This window comes from Periophthalmus magnuspinnatus, chromosome 10 (genome assembly GCF_009829125.3).
Source record: "Periophthalmus magnuspinnatus isolate fPerMag1 chromosome 10, fPerMag1.2.pri, whole genome shotgun sequence".
Classification (NCBI taxonomy): domain Eukaryota; kingdom Metazoa; phylum Chordata; class Actinopteri; order Gobiiformes; family Gobiidae; genus Periophthalmus; species Periophthalmus magnuspinnatus.
The window spans coordinates 16,437,439-16,459,356 of NC_047135.1; the positions used below are offsets into that span (position 1 = coordinate 16,437,439).

Below are 21,918 nucleotides of genomic sequence, written 5' to 3' on the forward strand. Positions count from 1 at the left end.
ACTACTTAGACACCCAAAAAGCTAAAATATAAGACACCCCTCCTTGTTAGCACCCAGTTGTCTGCCCTGGAACCTTCTTAAGGTGCTTCGGCTCCCCCCGAAACACCTAAGGCAGACAACATGGGTAAGTTAAAATTTGCAACAATTCAACTACAATCAATTAACTGATACAACATTTATCAATAAAACATTTTAAACGTTTGTGTATGTCCTTTCTTTTTGCTAGCCTAAAGATAGGCCCTGTAATGGACTAGCTACGTTACAATCTGGTTCAAAACAATTTAAGAGAAGTAAAAAGTAATTTATAATTCACGTCATTCAGATTATTAAATAAAATAACACACAAAGAGCATCATGTCTGAAGAAGAAAGAAACACTAGTGTTCAAATCACTCACTCACAGTGGGAAGAGGAACCACAGCTAAGAGTACTGTTAGTGCTAAATAACACAAGTACAAGTGAAACTACCCTGAGAAGTAGAGTTACTTATTGCAGTAAAAGTGATTTAAGTCCACATTATTTTACTTGAGTTTAAAGGAGCTGTCAGTATCCTGCTTCTCACAGTTTTAAAGGTTCTACAGTCACATCTGAACCAATGTTGCCAGTGCTTTAACCTGCAGATAGAGGACACAAGTTTTACTCATTCTCAATATATGGATAGGCCATGCTTCATGTGAAAGCTCAGAACCTCCAGAATTCTGAATTCAGAATTTGGAGCTGCAGAGGCTGCAATAGCACTAATTAATGATTGCCATCCTTTTAGAGATTTTTAGGTTTAAACCAACTGCATTTCAGCATTGAAATTGGCAACCTAAATGAGAGACTCATGTGAGGCTCATTCTCTTTCTGGTTGGATAATTGTTTTGAACCAAAACACCAAATTACATACGGTTCCTTCAATTTGAACCACTTCATTTTCCATCAAGTCTACATCTCCAATAAACTTAAGTATTCAGTCCAAGTATACAGACCTACAAGGTATTTGCATAGTTCCGGACAAGTCCTCGCTGTGTCCTGTTTTAGACTTGGTTCAGTCCTGGTCTAGTTGTGGTCTTGTCCTGGCTCAGTTCTAGCTCAGTCCTGGTCTAGTTGTGGTCCTGGTCCTCGGGAGGGTCCACGGCATAGCAGCCCTCTCTCTCCACCCTCCTGTAGATGGCGTTGTACTTCCAGAGCCTCTTCATGCGGGGCAGGATGTAGTTCTGGGTAAAAGTATCTCGGGTCAAAGGACTTTGACCCATGACTTCTAGCACCACGTTCACGAAGTCCAGACAGAAGCTGAAGCAGTTATGGGTCTGCTCGTCAAATCTGCAGCAAACACAACACAAACACACTATAGTCAAAGGTTTGGACACGCTCTTTATATTAGGGCTGTCAAAATGATCAAAAATCTGACACTAATAGATATAACCAAAGTTGAAACTAACTTAGTTTCTAACTAACTAAAACTAGAGTTGAAACTAGATACTAACTTGAAGAGGAACTACAAAAGTTAACAGGACAGGAATGAACATTTCCTGAATAGCTTTAAGACTGACCTTGAGTTTTATCAGAACAACTATATATAAATACCATTACCATCTAATGTTAAATTCACATTCTTACTTTTAAAGAGTGATTTTTATTATCATTGTGGTACCTGAATCGGTACTGAGTATCGAGTTTCTTACTGGGTATCAAAACTGAGTTTGACATTTTAGTATTGTGACAACACTATTTTATATACATACAGAAGACATCAAATATATGATATAAGATATATGGAATTATGTAGTAAAGAATATAAGTTAAATAACTCAACCTTTTTTATAAATAGTTTATACTGTTTCCACCCTTTGCATTATTGACAATGCTGCAAACCCTTGGACTTCTCTCAATGAGCTTCATCCTTAAGTCCCCTGAAATGGTTTTCACTTCACAGCTGTGTTGCACCAAAAACAAAGATAGACGCCGGTTGGTTGATATATCGGGTAAATATTTTTTACTTTTTTGTAACCTCAAATCTCCAACACAGATCAGTATTTAGTTTTGGTCAACCTGCTGCATAAAGAGTAGAGATGCATCAATCCAGCTTTTGCAGTTCTGAAACTGATCCCAAGACTAACTTTAAGGATCTGCTAATACCCGCTATCAACCAATCCCAGTGCAGAGACTGAAAACTGCATAAAGTCCTTTCAACAAAAAATAAGACCAACCTGATTGTTATGGAGCTGTTATTTATGTAACTACAGCTTTGTGTAAATAAAAGAACAACTTTGTGTAAATAAAAGATCAAACAGACTTTCCGGGCCAACTATGACCTGTAAATAGTTTTACATCGATTTATATGTCTAATCAGGATAACCGAGGAACCAGTATTTGGAAGCTGATATCCCATCCGATCCACCAATTTTTCAGTTTCAGCACCGATGTGCAATACCAGTATCGGATCAGTGCTTCACCAATATAAAATACACACAAAACTTATTTGAACAGAGACAGCTGCATAAAACGCGATTGCCTCATGTGCAAAGCAGTGACAAATACACCTTTAAATCAGACATTGTTTAAAAGGGGGAGAGCAGGGGGAAAAGGGAGGAAAGGAGAGAGGGAGGGGGTGGAAAGAGTGAAAAATTAGTGTGTGACATTTTTATATTAATTGTTTCTCTTGACAACTTGACAGTATTTATTACTTTTTCTAGAAATAATCCCATTGCTTTTTAATGAAATCTGAACTGCCCTTCTGAGGACTTGCATTGTATTGGCCTTGGCTGTAAACACTGTGATAGCTGCATCAGATTACTACATGCTAAAAAGGGGGTATTTATTTCTATGGGGTATTAACTACTACATAAACAAACACATAACATTTTTTGATCACCATGTTACCTTTTATTGTTTTGAAAATGCTATATTTGACCAGGACAGCATATTAACATGTTTTATAAATTTCACTTTTGTTTTTGATGCTCTGAGTCCCCCCTCCCTTTGCTCTCCCTTCAGAGTAAAATCACAAGAAGATCTGAGTGAGTCTCGCTAATGAAACTACTGCACATTACTTCAGGTTTGTCAAGTAGTAGTAGTAGCAGTAGCAGTTGCAGTATTAGTTGTAGTATTAACAGTAGTAGTACCTGGTCCAGACTGGGTCCCAGGCTGAACCTTGGGAAAACCGTTCCAGGTACAGGTCCCATCGGTCCAGAAGGTGGAACATGTCGGGTCGGACCAGAGGAACAACCACCACCTCCTCCCACCCCCCAGAGTCTCTGCGCACGCCGCCTGCTGTGTAGTTATACACCACACCTGAGGGACAACGTTAGACTGGGTTAGACCAGGTCTAGTCCTGGTTTAGTCCTGGTTCAGTCCTGGTTTATTCCTGGCTTAGTCCCGGTTTAGTCCAGATCTAGTCCTGGTTTTGTGTTTGTGTAGTCCTGGTTTAGTCCTGTTTTAGTCCTGGTCTAGTTCTCATTTAGTCCTGGTTCAGTCCTGGTTTACCTTGGGTATTGGAGATCCCTGTGTGGAGGTCGGCTGTTCCATCAAACTCTCTGAAACACACAGGAAGGATGGGTCAAATGCAGGTTTAACCAAGAAAGACTGAAAGATGCTTCAGATGCAGAGGACACATTTAATAAAGTGTACCACAAAACTTAACCTTAAGCCACAGTGTGTAACTTCCTGGAGGTGTCACCTGATTCCATGAAACAGAAAGTTAAAGCCATGCTTCAGAAGATTCTTGATGGTGATGGATTTAAATTTTTGTCTATTTTTGGCTAAAATGTAACTGTGACTTTAAGGCCGTTCTGAAGGCGAAAGGGGGTCAAACACCGTATTAGTAAGGTGTTCCTAATAATCCGTCAAGTGAGTGTATATTTTTCATGTTGTGATTATCCCCATTTACATCATCAAAATACACTGGCCAAAATTAAAAAAAAATTGCCACCAAAAAAAAGGTCACACACTAATATTTGGTTGGACTGCTTTTAGCTTTGATTACAGCACACATTTGCTGTGGCATTGTTTCAATAAGCTTCTGCAATGTCACAAGATTTATTTCCATCCGGTGTTGCCTTAATTTTGCATAAATTATGTCTCATGCTCCTGGACCCACTCTTTCACAATTTGAGCCCATGCCATCAGGGAAGAAAAAAATCCACTGATGGAATTACCTCGTCATTCAGTATATTCAAGTAGTCAGCTCACCTCATTCTTTGAGCACAGACTGTTGCTGAGCCTAGACCTGACCAACTGGAGGCTCGCACCTATTTGGTCTACATTTGTTTCTGTGAAGACTGAGATCCAGTCCTGAAGAATTTAAAAATTTCAATAACATCTGCATGTTTTTCAGAAGGGGTGGATTAAATTTGAGTGAGGCGGCAAGTAGCAAATGCTAATGAGTGTCAACAGAAGTGGTCTAAACCAGGTCTAAACCAGGTCTAACCCTGGTTTGTCCCTCACCTGTTGAGGTTGCTCTCGGCAGGTGCAATGACCAGGCTGCACCTACTCTTGTGGGCATGGCTGAGTGGGTGGGGCAGGGTGATAGGTGCGTCTGTAAGCCGTGCCCCCTTCAGCTCCTCTCCGCAGCACGGGCAGATATCTGGGACTGAGAAGCAGAAAATCTGTCTGCGGTAATGCACCAGGCGGATTATGGAACGTTCCATCCAGGGACCGTGTGTAGACCAGAACCTGAGACCAGAGACCAGACCTGAGACCAGAGCAAGAGACCGGAGTCTATTGCCCAATTTGAGTCAGAGCTGAATTTGCATCATAAATGTCCCACAGTGGGTCTTTAACCCTGTTATAATGCAATGAAATGTCCCGCAGTGGGGCTTTACCCTGTTCTAATGTGAGGAAATGTTCCACAGTTATTCACTTACTCAATTAATACAGGACAGACTCACCTGTGTTTATCTGTGTGTGGGGCTTCCTCCTTCACTCAGCTCTGCTCCAGGACACATCCATGTTCCTCAGCTCAATTTTAACAAGGTTAAAATGTCCCCAAAGAGACAAGACTGTTGTCCAGCCTGTCTAAACCAGGTCTAAACCTAGACTAAATCTGGACTAAACTTGAACTAAACTTGGTCTAAACCAAGATTAAATAAGCCTAAACCTGTAATAAACCTGCAGTAAAACTTCGTCAAACCCTAGACTACACCTGGACTAAACCTCATCTAACCCTGGTCTAAACTCTGACTAAACCTGGACTAAACTTGGTCTAAACCTGTTCTAACCCAGGTCTAAACTGGAACTAAAATTGGTGTAAACCTGGACTAAACCTGGTCTGTGGAGAGTCCAGAGGGAGTGAGAAAAACAGCAGAGGCTTGAGTTCTGTTCCTTTGGTTCAAAGTCCTCTCTTGGCCAGTCTGAACGCAGCAGACGGTCAGGTGACTCAGAGGTGTAGGATTCAAGTCACGTGACTCTCTTAGCTGTTTATGCGGTTACCATGGAGATGGGCTCACCTGCACATACCTGAGCTCATGTTCTTCTGATTAAAAAAAGAGAGGGTCAGAGGAGCAGAGGAGAGGGTTTTTTTTATTACATATATGTATGTATAAAAAAAAAAATTATATATATATATATATGATACACACACACACATATATTACTTCAGAGTTCGTCTCTGTGTCTCTGTGCCGTCTCTCTGGCACAGGGCGATTGTGGCATCTCTCTGTGGTGTCTCTGTCTCTGTGTCTCTATGGCGTCTCTCTGTCCTAGCAGGGCAGTAGCATCTCTGTGCCAGAGAAGGACAAACCAGGTCTGAATGTTCCAGCCGTGGATCAATTTTTCCGTCTTCCCTTTCGCCTCAGGGTTATGTGACTTTGTTCTGGTGTCATGTGACCTGTGATGTAACAAACAAACAACACCTTCAGGGTCACAGGAGGAGGCTGCAGAGGGGTACTCCTGACCAGGATCCTAACCGGATCTGCTTCTATTGACTGATGTTTGAACCTTTTTGAAATGCTTTTGTGACTCTTTATGGCTTGGTCAGCATTTTTGTCAACTGTTGATGTTTTTAAATGTGCTGTTTGTCTCATGAACACTTAATAATATCTGCACAAAACTGGGCACTTTATAATACCAGTCACTTTAATAAGTCATGTTTGCACTGTTGTTCTGATGCTGCTGTTGTATATATTTTCTACCTCTGAGTACTTTATTTTATTTTTAAGCATATCTTTTTTAACTTTGTGCATGCCCTTATTTGTATTTGTATTTATGCAGTGCTTTATCACCGCAGTAAGTTCCTAGTTTGTGAACTGTGTTCACAGACGATGGCTATAAAAGTCTTCTAATTCTGATTCTGATTCTATCAAAATAAAGTTTGACTGGACTTGAGATCTGGAGAAGTGTCCAGGGAGCATTTAACAGAGCCATATTACCGCCACCACACCTTTAAGGTTCGGAAGTTTTATTTTAGGTCTGTGCCACAACACAGTGTGATGTTATTGATGTTATAGTGGTAGAATTACTTACATTTGTATACATTAGCTGTAAGTTACAACCATTGGGGTTGTAACTTACTCCGGAGCGTCTCTGCTGTCTCCAGAGGGGGGCGCCACTGAGCCCCGCCCTCTTCATCTGCACCGGAAACAGCGGCCCGTCTTTTCCTGTCTGGTCCAAGATGAACGCGCCTCCAGCTTTTGAGTCGTTCCTTTTGTTCGAAGGAGAAAAGAAAATCAGCATCAGCAAAGACACCAAAGTCCCCAACGCTTGTCTCTTCACACTCAACAAGGAGGACCACACGCTGGGCAACATCATCCGAGCGTGAGTGCCTCCAACCGGGGATAGACACACGGGGAGAGGGGAGTAAACACCGGAGAGCCTAGTGTTAGTGAGAGTCCAACATCATCCGAGCGTGAGTGCCTCTAACCGGGGACAGAGGGGACAGGACCGGGAACAGATTCAATTCACTTTTATAAAGCCCAAAATCACAAAAGCAGTTACCTCTTTGGACTGAACATGAGAAGTGGTACTCTCCCCTCTGTTCCCTGACAGAGGTAGCAGAGGGGAGAGTACCAGGGACAGAGGAACGACCACCCGCTGGCCAACATCAGAACGTGAGCGCCTCCCCCGCGGCAGGTGTGTGCTGGTCGTAAGAGCGTGAGAAACTTGAAACTCGTGAGATTAGGTCATTATCAGTGAATCTAACGCCCAAAAGAACAGTAAGTGTTTAATCTCTTTGTCCCTGGCTCTGGTCAGGTGCATTTTATCTTTAACCTCTGTTTTGTTTATTTTTTAATTAAGGAATTGAACATTTTACAAAAACTAAGATTCAACAGTTAACACGTAGGCTAGCGATGTATAACATTTAAATGGGGCAGAGAATAGGAAAAGAATAAATAAAATCAAAGTAGAATAACATGCATACAGTACAGATGTTTGAGCACTTAATCAAATCTGTTCAGTAAAGTGATATCTTCTGAGAGTTTTGTGGTAGAGTTTGATTTAACCACTTTGATCGTGTTATAGATCTGTTTTAGTTCATTTTTAGTCCAAAGAAGGAGGGGCAAGATTTCATCCATTTGCATTTGTGTATGAAGAATTTTCCAGTCAGAATTGTGAAGTGAATCATATCACGTGAGAGTCCACACATAATGTCCTGTAAGTGTTAGATTTTCAGTTCGAGCCTCTCCATCACATCACACCGCAGCATATTTGTACATATGGAGGACAAAAATATGCCTGGCTGTCTCATTTATCCCTCACTATGGTCTCAGATGTCTCTTTATCCCTGGTTTTTATCTCACAGGCAACTGCTGAAGGACCCCCAGGTGCTGTTTGCTGGGTATAAAGTCCCTCATCCTCTGGAGCACAAAATCGTGATCCGAGTCCAGACCACCCCGGACTACAGCCCCCAGGTACGGGACTAGACTGGGAGCTAAAGGCCAGAACTAGACTGAGGACCAAACCATAGTGCTGCACAGTATATTGCAAAACTATTGATATCGCAATAAATTAAATGCATCTCAACACAAAGTTCTCCAGTTCAGATGTGTGTTGTGTTTGAAAGTAAAATGGACAAAAGACAGATCACAAGTTTTCTTATGGGTTTAGTCAGTTTTCAGTTTTCATTTTGACCCAGTTTGACTTGTAAACAATGTTCCCTCTAATTTTTCACGAGTCTGAGCAGACACACAAACTCCCTGAGGGGTCCCATGGACCACTGTGAGCAACATCAGACATGCGCACTGTGGTCATGTTGCATCGCTCCAATATTAGGATTAAAGTGTCATTGCATTCTGCTGAAGAAAATGTGGTCTACAGTCATCTTATATCTTGTATTTAAAACTGTTGTTTTCAAAAATAAAAAAAATAATTAGGCTATATAACTCACTTCTTTTTAAATGTTATTAGTATATAACTTTCAGAAGATGGAATGTCAAGCAAAGTTCCCTCTCATTTTTCACGAGTCTGAGCAGACACACAAACTCCCTAAGCGGTCCCATGGACCACTGTGAGCAACATCAAAGGTGCGCACTGTGGTCATGTTGCATCGCATCCATCCAAGTTAAATGGTTTATTAAAAGAATCAAATTACCGCATTTACATTTCTGTTATAAGACTTTTAATTAAGTGCTTTAGCCACTTATACAATGAAAATGACAAAAATCTTGCTCATGAACTGTGTAGTATGTTAATGCTATTGGAAGTATAAATATTTAATTTTAACTATGGAAAAACATGAGCTTCCAACCAAACCAAGCCAACTGTAAACTCCAATGTTGAAAACACACTTAACATTTTTATCATAAAGCTCTGACTTGTATTATGAGTATAAGCCATTGTGTGAAGCTTTTGCTGTGCACTGAGTAAGATTGTCCTACTGTGCTCTGGGAGACAGTCCAGTAACTCTTGATCAGTATATGATATGATCATTTGATTTTTACAACTCATAAACTAGTGACTGTATTCAATGACCAATACACACTGAGAGGAATCTCTATCTGCACACCCAGCTGCTCTATTACTGTACATTTACATATCATATCAAAACACAATATATAATGTGTATAATGTGTATTTGTATATAAAATATATTCAAAACAAGTGGTATGGGTCAAAATAAATATATATTTACAAACCACACAATGCAAACAGTGAACAAACACACACTTCAAAATGTAAACAAACACACACTGCAAACTAAAAATACACTGTACATGTGACAGTCATTCTGTGACAGAGGTTGAAGGATCTAGTCCCGCTCGGACCAACTTCTGTCATTGTGTCCTTAGGCAAGACACTTCATCCAAGTGGTGTGTGTGTGTGATGATTGGTGGTTGGAGATTGGCATTAGCTAAATGCTAATAATTACACATAATACACATTTGACCCACAATTAAGTCAATAGCAGAATAAACCACACTTGCCGATCAGGAACAGCATCCAGTCCATCAGATCATAAGGTCCTCTGCTCCTGACTCCACCATGAGATCTTCACTCGGTTCCACGAACCGCTCCGGGTCCGAGATGCCTCCAGTTTAACTTGTACAAACATCCTTTGTACTTCCTTTGTTTTCTCCGATTCGTTATGTTTAAAACGCAAAACTGCTGCAAAATAGTGCGTAACAGTGTGCCCGAGGGCGGGCCGTCGGAACGTTAAGGGGTTAAACACTTAGCATCATTAGCGAGTCTTCACTCCACATCGGCCACATCGGCTAAAACACTGGTAGCGGCCCATGAGGACGCCTGACGTTGATAAGCTGTTCAAATACGTATGTGAATCACATAATTGTCTGGAGCAGCTCGTCCCCGGTCACACTCACTGACTCACATTGAAAAATAGCGCAGAATGAATTGTTTATTTTATTTTCAATTCCGGTTCGATTTTCTGTGCGCGGAGACCGTGTCAGCAGTGCGCAATTGCGCACGCGCGCAGCTTAGAGGGAACAGTGCTTGTAAATAATGTATATTTTTATTAAACTGAACTTTTTGTGCCAAAAAGTATGTTAAATCAGCACCTCAGTTTTCTAATCCTCAAATTTGTGGACTTGTTTCTTTCAACTGTATTGTAAGTTGTTTCAGATCAATTTTCTGATTTAAAATGTCCAAATTATAACATGATGATCCACGGGTGTCATAGATTATAACTACCGGTATATAGCAGACACAAACACAATATGTGTGCTTTAACATATCGCAACAATATTGTTATCACAAAAAAAACATTACCGAATATCATATCTTTCTCATATTGTGCAGCCCTGTTGGGCCTGGAAACTGGACCCGGGAACTGTGTGTTTGTGTTTTGTTGTTTATTCATTATTTGTTGTTTGACCTACAGGAGGCCTTCACAAACGCCATCACGGATCTGATCTCTGAACTGTCACTTCTCGAGGAGCGATTCCGAGTCGCCATCAAAGACAAGCAGGAGGGCATTGAATGACGTCACTTTCTGTTTGTCGTTTATGTATTAGTTTTGTAAATAAACCTGATGTGAAATATTGATTGATGGGTGTGTTATTGACCGTGAGTCAGATATTCTCTTTATTCACATTTGAAAATGATGAGGAAAAATAAGACAGTTGCCATAGCGATTAACCATTTAAAACAAAATTTATCTTTTTAAAGTCCTCAAATGTTGCTTATAACAGGAAGACTTGATACCACAATAAGAAAAACACTTCAGACAAAAGAAATTAACATGAAATGACCATATTTTCTTCAATATCATTAGGTTTTTATTCCCCTGCACCGATCAGAAAACTCGGCTTGATCAAACCTGTTTTACTCCTGTATTGATAGAGCTCGGGATTGTGACATTGCACCTTATGAAATATGTTCGGTGAGCCTGATGTTAAAGCAATGACAATTCTAGGCTGCTAAATACTGAGTGTTCATTCAAAAGTTTTCTTACTCTAGAGTGATAGATGTATTTACCAGGAGTGACAAAGCAGTTTATCAGGTTGTTCCACTGCAGTTTTGTTTACTTTGTAATATTATTTTAGGTCATATATCCCAATGATAGTTTTGCACTACTGCCACAAACATGGTGGATTTCCATGGTAACAAATTTTTTGACATTCCATCCTGAGCTCTACACCAGAATAAAAATTATTATATCGTTTTACACCAACCAAGAAGTTGAAAATTATATTGAAAATGACAGGAAGTAGAGTTCTAACACACACTGATTACAGCACACTGGGAGAAGTCCGTTCAAAAATTCAGCACAATTTATACAAGAAACACATTTTTCTCATACTTTATACATGATTTCAACAAAATAAAGGTGTTTTTAAAATAAATATTTTTATATGTCAAATAATAATCTCTGTCTACATTAGAGGTGTTTTGGCCCATTGTAAAAAAAAAAAAAATGGTTGCGAGGTAACTGTTATGGAATTCCTTATTGTGATGTCATGATTTTCAACCAGAAAGTAAAATTATAAACCAAAAAAAAAAAAAAAAAAAAAAAAAAGCCAAATAGGGGATTGTTTAATATAATGATGTGTGTTTTAGTAAAATGAGTAGTCCAACCTATATGCTCTAAACATAGGATGCAGTACTTTTAGTCCTGTAATGAGACTTCTCAGAGTAGTTTTATCAGCCTGTACTTTTACATTTTCTCTTCCCACTGACAGAACTTTGTGTTGGCAAAATGAAACATTTCTGAAATATTTCTTGTTTAAAGTATCTGATTCTTTAGAGAAATGACCAGACAGGTGCACCAGGTGAAACGCAGGAACCATAGTCACCCCTCCACAACTGCCCCAGGCCAATAGGTTGGATGTCACCAATGTCCAGTGGCACATTACCTCACAGCAGGCAGCCCTGATTGGCTCAGACACACAGGGCGGCTCTCTGATTGGTTCAAACACACAGGGCTGCTCTCTGATTGGCTCAAACACACAGGTCTGCTCTCTGATTGGCTCAGACACACAGGGCTGATCTCTGATTGGCTCAAACGCACAGGGCTGTCCTCTGATTGGCTCAGAGACACAGGAAGGCTCTCTGATTGGCTCAAACACACAGGGCAGCTCTTTGATTGGTTCAGACACATGAGACAGCTCTCTGATTGGCTGTGAAAACATTGAGAACACATTCACACTTTGATCATACCTGTCAATTGGCACCACAGTCATTTTGGCTCAGAGGAGGAGGGTGACAATGGTCCCACAGGTGGAAAGCCTCTGACACTGTAACTGGGTACAGCTGGGATCTGACCACAAACCTCCTGGTTACACATTTGCTCAACCTGCTGTGACTTGTCCCTTTAATAAAATCAGTAGGTTTAAAGCAGTTTAAAGGTGAAAAGTGCAGAGTGCTCACAGCTGACCTCAGGGTCAAAGTTTGGTTTCCTCTGTTGTCATGGACACGGCGTGCAACAGCAGCGGCCATGTTGTTGTCATGGAGACGGCGTGAGGTGGCAGCCTTGTTGTTGTCATGGAGACGGCATGCTACGGCCATGTTGTTGTCATGGAGACAGGTCAAACAGGACAGTGCTTCTCTCCTCAGTGTTATGTGTTGCTGATGTTGGTTTTCCTGCCTCTCTGTTGTCATGGAGACTGTATGTTGCAGTGGACATGTTGCTGTCATGGAGACGCCGTGTTTTGGTGGCCAGTTTGGAGTCTGTGCGCGGCATCCACCGCCTCCTGAATCAGACACTGACAGAAGCCGTACACCACCAGAGCAAGAAGAGTCAGAGGAACAAGACTCACCAAGGCCACACCCAACCACAGCCGAGCAGTCATCAGGAGGTATATTCCCAGAGGCAGGGAGGAGAAGTACACCTGAGAGAGGAGGAGAGGAAGAGAGGAAGAGAGGAGGAGAAGAGGAGGAGAGCGGAGAGGGAGGAGAGAGTGAGAGGAGAGAAAGATCATCAGCAGATATATGCCCAATGGGAGGGAGGAGAAATACACCTGAGAGAGGAGCGGAGGGGCGAGACAGAAGGAGAGAGTAAAAAGAGGTCATCAGGAGAGATATATGCCCAATGGGAGGGAGAAGTACTCCTAAGAGAGGAGATGAGGAGAGAGGTCATCAGGAGCTATATGCTCAGAGGCAGGATGGAGAAGTACACTTGAGAGGAGAGAGGAGGAGAGAGTAGAGAGGAGAGCATGAGGAGTAGAAAGAGAGGTCATCTGGAGGTATATGTCGAGAGGGAGGATGGTTTAAATGTGAGAAGTTCAGAGTGCCCACAGCTGTGAGGTCAGAGGAGAGAAGGAAAGAGAGCATCATCGGGAGATATACTGTATATCTGAGAAAGGAGAGGGGGAGAGGAGAGAGAGGAGCAAGAAGAGGAAAGAGGTCATCAGGCGGTACATGCAGAGATGGAGGGAGAAGAAGCTCTGAGAGAGAAGACAGGAGAGGAGAGAGGAGGCTACAGGAGTGGCCTTGTTGTTATAGAGACGGCGCTCACAGGCCAAACGGGACAGTGCTTCTCTCCTCAGTGTTACGCGTTCCTGATGACGTTCTCTGTTGTCATGGAGACATGGACAGGGGGAGAGGAGAGAGAAGAGGAGGTGCAAGAGGGGAAAGAGGTCATCAGAAGGTACATGCTGAGATGGAGGGAGAAGAAATACACCTGAGAGAGAGAGGAGAGGAGGAGAGAGGAGGTGACAGGAGCTCAGACACAAACTCAGAGCCTATTCCAAGTACACACCATGCAGAGAGCCCCCAGCAGGCAACGTGGCACACTGCGACTCGTCCAGGTGTGGCTCTTGGGCAGGTAGGAGTGAGCGGAGCCTGGAGGCCGGTAGATCGCACTGAGCACACTCAGAGATGAGCTAGACTCATCAGGAACTTCCAGGACAGTGATGAGAAGACAGTCCGAGTCTAGACCAGGATCGGGACCAGAGAGACCAAGAGTTAGACTGAGTCTAGACCAGGATCCGAGAGACATGTTTCTAGTGCGTGGAGCACACGGATGCTCAGTAAAAGTTTCAGCCATCACGCAACTCCAAAGTCATGGAAACTCCTTGAACTCGAGTATTTGATCCATATCCTGTACATCTCTGGATATAGCTAACCCACTAGCCCTGGCGATCCAAACAGGAAGTGACTGCTTCAGCTCCATTGATTCTGGCTCCAATTCACTTTCTACCTAAAAAAACTTGGCCCTCCTCTCTGTAACTATTGCTGTAAGGCTTGTCATTCTGACCTTAAAATGTTGGCTCTCCATGATTCTGGGGGTTTTATTTCACTATTTTGTCCCTAATGACAGACCAATCAGACACATTCTTTCACCGAGGTTTCTCCCAATAGTATTAGCAACAGGATTGACTGACCATATTGCAAATCACGATACCTTCAACAACCTCACTCCTGTTTGGCTCTTTGACTGCTATACTTGTGGTCATATTTTCAAATGTGGAACTGGGCTCCAGATTAGCCGCTATAAATATTAGCCTTGACGAGCTTCATTTGGAGCCGAACACTGTGGGTGACGTCACAGTCCCACAGTCTTTATACAGTCTGTGGTTTCATCAGAGGTACATTTACCTGAGAGGGAGGTGGGGCTTAGTAGGACCTCTCCAGACCCACTCTCAGTCCTGGTCTCAGACCCGCTCTCAGTCCTAGTCTCAGACCCACTCTCAGTTTGGGTTGGGATCCTGGCCGAAAGTCGGGTCGGGATCCGGGTCTTCCTCTGAAACTGGTCTCTGATGAGAACTGAGAGGATGTGCGTGTCCTCCTCCATCAACCATAGCTGCAGAGACGCAGAAGTTAGTCCCACTGCGTGGGTTGCTGTACAGTATCTGCTGGAGTACTGCAGTAGCATTACATTAATATTTTAGTAGTAATAATAGAAGTAGTAGTACTGGTACAAGTAATAACAGCAATAATTGTAATAGGGAAGTAAAAGTACCTCGTTGTGTCGGATCTGCGTTTCCTGTCGACAGAATGGACACGTAACCACCAGCAACACATCCCCTAAAAGTACACAGAGTACAAAATTTACACAGAGTACTGTGTTACTACAGTGTTGTCAGATATGTACATATCTAAAATTGAATCATAAGAGCAGGAGTACTAATATTTATAGTAGCAGCAGTTATCAGTAGGAGTACTAGTAACAGCAGTAGCAGTAGCAGTAGCAGTGTTAGTAGTATAGTAGAGTTATGAGTAGTAGCAGGGGTAGTACTGGTAATAGTATCAGTAGTAGTATCAGTAGTAGTAGTAGTAGTAATAGTAGTAGTAGTAGTAGTAGTAGTAGTAGTAGTAGTAGTAGTAGTAGTAGTAGTAGTATAGTAGCAATAGCAGCACTAGTATTAATGGTATCAGTAGTAGTAGTAGTAACAGTAGTAATAGTAGTAGTAGTAGTTGTAGCAACAGTAGTAGCAGTAGTAATAGTAGTAGTAACAGCAGTATTAATACCTGCCTGCAGGAGCAGTCGATGCATACAGGTGGCGCACACACGGTGCTGACACTGCAGTACCTTGGGTCTCCTGCCGGTAGCGTCATAGCGACTGTAGCAGATTTTACAGTCAAGCTCCAGAGGCTCCGCACTTAGCACTGCCACCTGTGAGCACCTGGAGTTAGACATGCTCCTCTGAACAGACACACCCCTCTGAACACCTGGGGTTAGACACGCCCCTCTGAGCCAGACTTTCTGTCCACTTTGTCCCCACTGACCATTTGACCCCTCTGTTCTTTCTGACCTCTCTGTCCCCTCTGACCTCTCTCTCTCTCTCTATATATATATAAGATAAGAAACGTGTGACTACAGCCACAGAAGACGGGATAATGTTTAAAACAGTTACATTAAAAAGGCCCCTGTATCACCTCTCTGTCTCACCGACTCCCATCTCACTTTTCCCCCGTCTCACCTGCTCCCATCTCACCTGTTTCTCATGCTCCTTTCTCTCCTGCCCCCGTCTCACCTGCCCCCATCTCACCTGCCCCCGTCTCACCTGCCCCAGTCTCACCTGCTCCTGTCTCACCTGGCCGTCTGCCTCCTCGGCTTCTCTCATCCTATTGGCTGAGGTCAGGTCACAGTGGGCAGTACTCACCTGAATTTAAATAAATAAATATTAATGTAAAAACAATTTTACAAATGATAATCTAGCATTTTCTGTCTCTCCTCTGTAACTCTGCTCTAATGTAATGAAATATTCTGTTGTGGGGTTTTAACTCTGTTCTAATGTGATGACATGTCCCACAGTGTGGCTTTAACCCTGTTCTAATGTTATAAAATATTCCGCAGTAGGACTGAGACTACATTTGATGATACAGTATCAATATTGTGGGCAGCTGTATTGATATATTGCCAAGAATTTTTTAAAATATATTTACCAAATTATTTTGTGACAGTGCTAGAATTTTGTTGCTTGTTTAGAGGAAAGAAACCTGTTTATGTAATACATTTCATATATTCACATATGACATATAATTTAAACCAGAAGTTTACACACATGAAATCAAACAAAACTTTTTCTGTTTAAAGTCAATTCGGATTACCAAAATGATTTCTATTCACTAAATACCAGAATAATGAGAAAAGGATTTTTAAAAAACTGTTTTTCTTTACTTTCTTCAAAGTCAGAAGTCTACATACATTTCATTATTTCATTATTTTAAATTGTATGACTTGGGTCAGACTTTTTGGATATCCTTCCACAAGCTTCTCAAAATAGTTGGCAGAAATTTTGGCCCATTCCTCCTGACAGAGCTAGTGTAACTGAGCCAAGTTTGTATTATTCATTCATTCACTCATTATTCTGGTATTTAGCCAGGCAAGTAGGTAATCCTAATTGACCTAAAGCGGGAACATTTTAGTATGATTTCATTTCAGACCGTGAGAAAAAAAAACAACAAAAAACACATGTGCCTTTTTATATTGTATGTAAATTGCTGGTTTCAACTGTATGTTCTGATGATTAAAATGGTGTGTTTCATATATAAACTTTGCACAAGTAGGGTGAATTCAGGTAAAGTAGGACACATTTTGGTAATAGCGCCAGGAAACATCAAAAAAATGTGTTCTACTTGGATTTTTGGGTGTTTTCAATTTGTTTTAGGTCTTGATGTCAATTTTTAAAAATATTTTAGAGTTAGAGTTATGGTTAGGGTCACTCAAAACCCCTCTACCCTTGAGGTGATGGTCTGTTCAGGTAAAGTCAGACACTAAGTTAGGTAAAGTGGGACAAATACAAAATAAAGTCCCATTGACTACATGAAATGCATACAATAAGATGCATTTACTCCTGTAAAATACATGTTACTGTAAGTGTTCTGTGTTGCTCTATTCCTCTTTGAGTCTTTCTGACTTTAGATGTACATTCCTGACATTATCTTATCTACATAATATATATTCAGTAGTATTTAGGTGAAACTACATTCAAAAATACCACTTATGAGTGTCCCACATTACCTGAATATTGGTGTGCCACTTTACCTGAATGACCAGAATTTGACAAAAATGTATCTTTGAAATCTGTGTGTAAACTCATTCAGTTAAATCTAAACATGTAAGCCCACAATATGACATGTTATTGTCATTTCATGCACGTGTGTAAACATGGCTTACTTTAACAGTGAGCCACACTAACTGTGGTGCTCACAGGTCGTTTTCACACAGCCACTAGTTAGGTCAACATAAAAGAGCATTCGCTCCGAGAGATGTGCGTTTGGGCCGTTGTAAACACAACATTTAATTCTGGACGGCCAGTCCGATAGAGCTTGAAACAGAAGATCTCGGAGCGGTGTGGATGCGGCCGACCCCAGGCGGACTTACGCAGTCCTCTGTGACAGCAAGACGCCTGGAACTGAGCAAAAAAGCGCTCAGATTTCGTTCAGTGCCCATCTTCAGTGCCCATTTTTTTGAATGAGCACTGAAGAGCTGCTGTTTTACATGTTCGTTTGACGAGGGAATTTGGATCAACTTAATATCATCGACAGTCTGCTCCTGCGTCTGTATGCACAGGTGAGCCCTGGGTCTGTCTATGTGCCTTTTCTCCTCCGCCACCAGGGTGTACAGTCCTCACAGTGCATTTAGATAAAAGAAAAGACCACCGCTGCTAGTGCGCTTGTAAGGGCCTCTGTCCGCTTGATGAGCGTTAAATTCGGTGATCAGTTGATGGGCTGTCGCGTGGCTCACGTCTTTGGGATGAATGATGCGCGCTCTATGTGAACAGAACACTGGGATCGCTCCACATAGCGCACTAACATGTGTGAAAACTACCTAAGAACATAATTGATGGGTGACTCTGTTTAATCGTCCCAGTTTACCTGATGTCCCACTTTACCTGAATTTACCCTTGTGGTTTAACGAAGACTGGTGTATTCACACGAAAAGGGTTCCGAAGTCCGCTTGTTTGATCCGAATCGAATGCGGACTTTTTTCAGTTGGTTCGGATCATTTTCTCACCGCACATTCGGCAAATCAGACGCATTGCAGCCTCCATTAGACAAAGTTCTGACAAATGTCAGTAAAAGCATCCCATTGTTTGTTTTTATTGATCAAACAGACAAACGTCTGGACGCAGTTAATGGCATTCAGTTTGTCAATGCGTGAGCGTTTAAGTATAAGCTACGTCCAAACCGAAGTTCAGACTGAACACATCAGCTTGTGGTAGGTCGGCAAGTTTCTGAGCCACCAGAAAACCACAGACCATGAGCGCACTGGGCGTTACAGACATTTGGCGAGTGTTACGCGCATACGGCTGAATAATCCTTATGAAGTTCTTCAAACTTTTTTCCGGAATAATGGTTCTCATCCTGGACACATGGATTAAAATGGACTAAACAGCGGTCAGCTTCAGGACCAGGAGGCGGTATCAGGAGTTTGGGTTGTGCGTCTGCTCTTGCTCCATATTCATAACGGTATGAAAGAGAGAGTCACGTAATTTTCACCAGTGTGCGCTCACACGTGAAGAGCCCACACGCTTCATGGCTGCTGGTGAGCGGGCCTTTTAACCGTAAGCCCTTCAGAGAGACTCACCCTGTGTTCCGGTGCGTCTCTCCGCCCTGAGATGGCTTATCAAGCCGTAAAAGGCGCATGCTTTCTGTGTTTGCTTCAAAACGAGACCACTTGTATTCAGACCATAACCGCACCAGAGTCTGTTTGGAAGCGGACCAAGACCCACCCTTTCAGGCGGCTCTCGGTCCGTTTGTTTGGTTCGCTTGTCTTTATTCACACCTGAAATACTGCCCGGACCTTCAGGGGACCGTCTTAATCGGACTAAAACCCGTAGGCATGAATACACCCTAAGCAGTTCTGTTGTGAGCCTTTAGAGCAGTTAAACTGCATGTCCTTTTGTATGTTTTAAAGTAAATGTTGAACTCCTATAATCTGGTTGAATAAGCAATGACCAAGGATGCAGTTTGATGTAACCTATTCGTCTAGTTAGTCACATGTTCTAAACAAAATTTAGAAAAAAAAAAAAAAAACACTATTCATTGTGTTCATAAAAAGCTGTTTCAATGGCAGATAAGTGCACCACGTTTAACGCAGTATGTGTTGTACCTGCACAGGTGAGCTGAGGTTCGCTTGGGTCGTGTGTAGTCGCAGGGTCACAGCTTTACTCGGTCAGTGTAAAATCACCCGTGTCAAATCTATAAAGGACAAGAGCCATGAGCTTTGAGCCTCCTGAGCTTTGAATGATTCATTTGGAGCTGATATAAAAATAACCTCCTGCCTCAAAGCAGCGCAGGCAGCCTCACAGACGAAACTATAAAAGAGAAACGTGTATTAACGGATTCTACCAGATCAATCAGGACCAGACCTGGACCTATGCAGGACAAAGGGGGTTAACCGCAGAGCGAACAGGACCAAAGCAGGACTAAAGCAGGACTAAACCAAGACTAAAGCAGGACTAAACCAGGACTAAACCAGGACTAGACTAAACCAAGACTAAAGCAGGACTAAAATAGGACGAAACCAGGATTGAACCAGGATGAAGCCGCAGCTAAACCACAACTAAACTGGACAAAACCAGGACTAAAGCAGGACTAAAATAGGATTAAACCAATACTAAACAAAGACTAAATTAGGACTAAACCAGAATTAAAGCAGGACTAAACCAAGACTAAGGCAGAACTAAACAATGACTAAACCAGGACTAAACCAGGACTAAACCAGGACTAAAGCAGGATTAAAGCAGGGCTAAACCAAGACTAAAACACCAAGACTAAAGCAGGACTAAGCCAGGTCCTGTGTGTGGTTGAGTGACTCACCTGTTCGGAGCTGCAGGTTGTCAATGGCCGCTCGTGTGTTTGCTCGAGCTTAGAGACGGGCTCGGAGCACCTTCCCGGCTCACTGCGGCCCGAGGGTCCGCTGACAGACGCGGAGCTCGGAGGAGACAGCGGAGGAGCAGGGGGAGGACACACGGCTGTAACGGAGGAGACAGCGGAGACACAGGGACACACAGGTCTCACGGTCCCGGAGGACACACAGGAGGAGCGGACAAATACAGACGAGGGGAAGGAGGAGCTGCAGCAGGAGGAACAGAGAGAGGAGAGAGCGGAGGAGGAGAGAGAGGAGCAGCAGACAGCGGAGGAGCAGAAAGAGGAGCAGCAGACGCAGCGACCCCCGGGTCCTCCATCTTGAGTCACCTTCTCCGTCTCTGCGGCGCGCGACCCTCCGCGGCGGGAGCTCTGGTTACCATGGCAACGGCCGCAGCAGCGAGAAACTGCTCCGGGAGAAGACATTCCTCCATTTTAGAAACTATTACAACATAAACCTCTGTCTTATAAACTATTCACACAAACTAACTGGCTGTGCAAAAAAAGGACACTATTGAAAGGTTAACAAAACAATATAAAAAGGCATAAGCGCCTGTATAAAGTGAGAATGACTTTCAGGCTAACTCCACATTCTGCCATTAAACCAGTGAGCTAACAACTTCTGGTGTTGTTTTATTGTTTTAACATGTCCCTTTTAGATGCAAATGCGTTTTTATAAATTACATTTTGGAACAATTGCAAATAAAGCATGGGATATTTCCAAATTAAGATCTATTGGGTCAGGTCAGTGGTAAAATGGTATATGCCATAGGATACACCTGAGTGAGAATTCACACCAAGAGCCAAATTATGTTATTAACATGATCAGTTAGAGGTTTAGACCACTGTTTATAGGCCTATATAAACAACCTATGGTTTAGACCGGCCTTTACATGATACAGGTCCAAGTTTGGACTTTTACTTTATTGAATAATAACAACAGCGTACAGCATTTAAACAACCATTGTAAAATGACTATATTACAACAGATGCACTGTAGAGATTGGATGATAACAGATAACACTGTAGACTCCATGGAAATTGGCAAGTTGGCCTATAATAAGTTCTTATATTATAGATCCCAGGTGGACTCTCATATGCACGTGCGCGCGTATATACACACACACACACACAGTCAATGATGTGACACAGGCATGGAGTCAGTGCTTCCCATTAAAATTGGACACTATGGTGGTCCCTGTAGTCTAACATTATCCCCCATAGCCAAAAAATTACCTCGAGGACTATATTGGCGTAACAAAATTAGACTTTGTTAGACTTTGTTGTTGTGCTATTTGTAGGCTATTGCCATAAAGTTATTTAAGAGGTAAAAATGACTGGCTAAAGATTAAATATAGGTGTTTTTTAGATTCTAGAATGTGTAGAACATCTCAGGCTGGACTATTGTAACTCGCTCTACCATGGCCTGGACCAGACTTCTCTCCGTCGCCTTCAGGGGGTGCAAAAGGCAGCAGCCCACCTCTTAAAGGGGACCAAAAGTGGAAACATATTACCCCAGTGCTGACCACCCCTCCATTCGCTACCTGTCAAATTTTGGACCTAGCCCCACTTTAATTTAGGCAGAGCTCCTACAGGTCCACATGCCCAGTCAAGGTCTGAGGTCTGCGGACCAGCTGCTCCTCTCTGTCCCTGCTCTAGACTGAGCACCAGAGGAGACAGGGCCTTCTCTCTGTCCTTGCTCCAGACTGAGTGCCAGAGGAGACAGGGCCTTCTCTGTGGCACCTCCCAAACTTTGGAACAGCCTTCCTAATTTAATCCTTTAAAA

At 42.5% G+C, this 21,918-nt stretch overlaps 3 protein-coding genes across 3 annotated transcripts; 1 reads left to right on the top strand and 2 right to left on the bottom strand.

Annotated features, from left to right (window-relative positions):
* Positions 1–355: 355 nt before the first annotated feature.
* LOC117377640 (MKRN2 opposite strand protein-like) lies at positions 356–5,175 on the bottom strand. Its single transcript, XM_033974106.2, has 5 exons — positions 4,871–5,175; positions 4,428–4,655; positions 3,468–3,517; positions 3,107–3,275; positions 356–1,304 (listed from the first exon to the last, which is right to left on the bottom strand). The coding sequence occupies exons 2-5, from the start codon at positions 4,628–4,630 to the stop codon at positions 1,085–1,087; spliced, it is 642 nt and encodes a 213-aa protein (XP_033829997.1). The 5' UTR covers positions 4,631–4,655; positions 4,871–5,175; the 3' UTR covers positions 356–1,084.
* A 1,381-nt stretch (positions 5,176–6,556) lies between these two features.
* Positions 6,557–10,383, top strand: polr2j (RNA polymerase II subunit J). The gene is made up of 3 exons (XM_033974108.2): positions 6,557–6,734; positions 7,720–7,828; positions 10,255–10,383. The coding sequence occupies exons 1-3, from the start codon at positions 6,592–6,594 to the stop codon at positions 10,354–10,356; spliced, it is 354 nt and encodes a 117-aa protein (XP_033829999.1). The 5' UTR covers positions 6,557–6,591; the 3' UTR covers positions 10,357–10,383.
* A 1,673-nt stretch (positions 10,384–12,056) lies between these two features.
* LOC117377307 (E3 ubiquitin-protein ligase RNF182-like) lies at positions 12,057–20,135 on the bottom strand. The gene is made up of 7 exons (XM_055224713.1): positions 20,085–20,135; positions 15,851–15,919; positions 15,285–15,429; positions 14,776–14,840; positions 14,412–14,616; positions 13,573–13,745; positions 12,057–12,703 (listed from the first exon to the last, which is right to left on the bottom strand). The coding sequence occupies exons 2-7, from the start codon at positions 15,878–15,880 to the stop codon at positions 12,506–12,508; spliced, it is 816 nt and encodes a 271-aa protein (XP_055080688.1). The 5' UTR covers positions 15,881–15,919; positions 20,085–20,135; the 3' UTR covers positions 12,057–12,505.
* Between the last annotated feature and the right edge of the window lie 1,783 nt (positions 20,136–21,918).

Bases quoted from the DNA above. Each gene is read 5' to 3' on its own strand.
- LOC117377307 (XM_055224713.1), bottom strand. From the start codon at position 15,880: ATGAGAGAAGCCGAGGAGGCAGACGGCCAG. The intron at 15,430-15,850 runs GTGAGACAGGAG...AGGTGCTCACAG, and splicing joins CCGAGGAGGCAGACGGCCAG to GTGGCAGTGCTAAGTGCGGA. The intron at 12,704-13,572 runs GTGTGTACTTGG...CTCCTCTCTCAG, and splicing joins TGCTGGGGGCTCTCTGCATG to GTGTACTTCTCCTCCCTGCC.
- polr2j (XM_033974108.2), top strand. From the start codon at position 6,592: ATGAACGCGCCTCCAGCTTTTGAGTCGTTCCTTTTGTTCGAAGGAGAA. The intron at 6,735-7,719 runs GTGAGTGCCTCC...TTTATCTCACAG, and splicing joins CTGGGCAACATCATCCGAGC to GCAACTGCTGAAGGACCCCC. The intron at 7,829-10,254 runs GTACGGGACTAG...TTTGACCTACAG, and splicing joins CCCCGGACTACAGCCCCCAG to GAGGCCTTCACAAACGCCAT.
- LOC117377640 (XM_033974106.2), bottom strand. From the start codon at position 4,630: ATGGAACGTTCCATAATCCGCCTGGTGCATTACCGCAGACAGATTTTC. The intron at 3,518-4,427 runs GTGAGGGACAAA...TGTGTGTTTCAG, and splicing joins GCCGAGAGCAACCTCAACAG to AGAGTTTGATGGAACAGCCG. The intron at 3,276-3,467 runs GTAAACCAGGAC...GTTGTCCCTCAG, and splicing joins AGGGATCTCCAATACCCAAG to GTGTGGTGTATAACTACACA.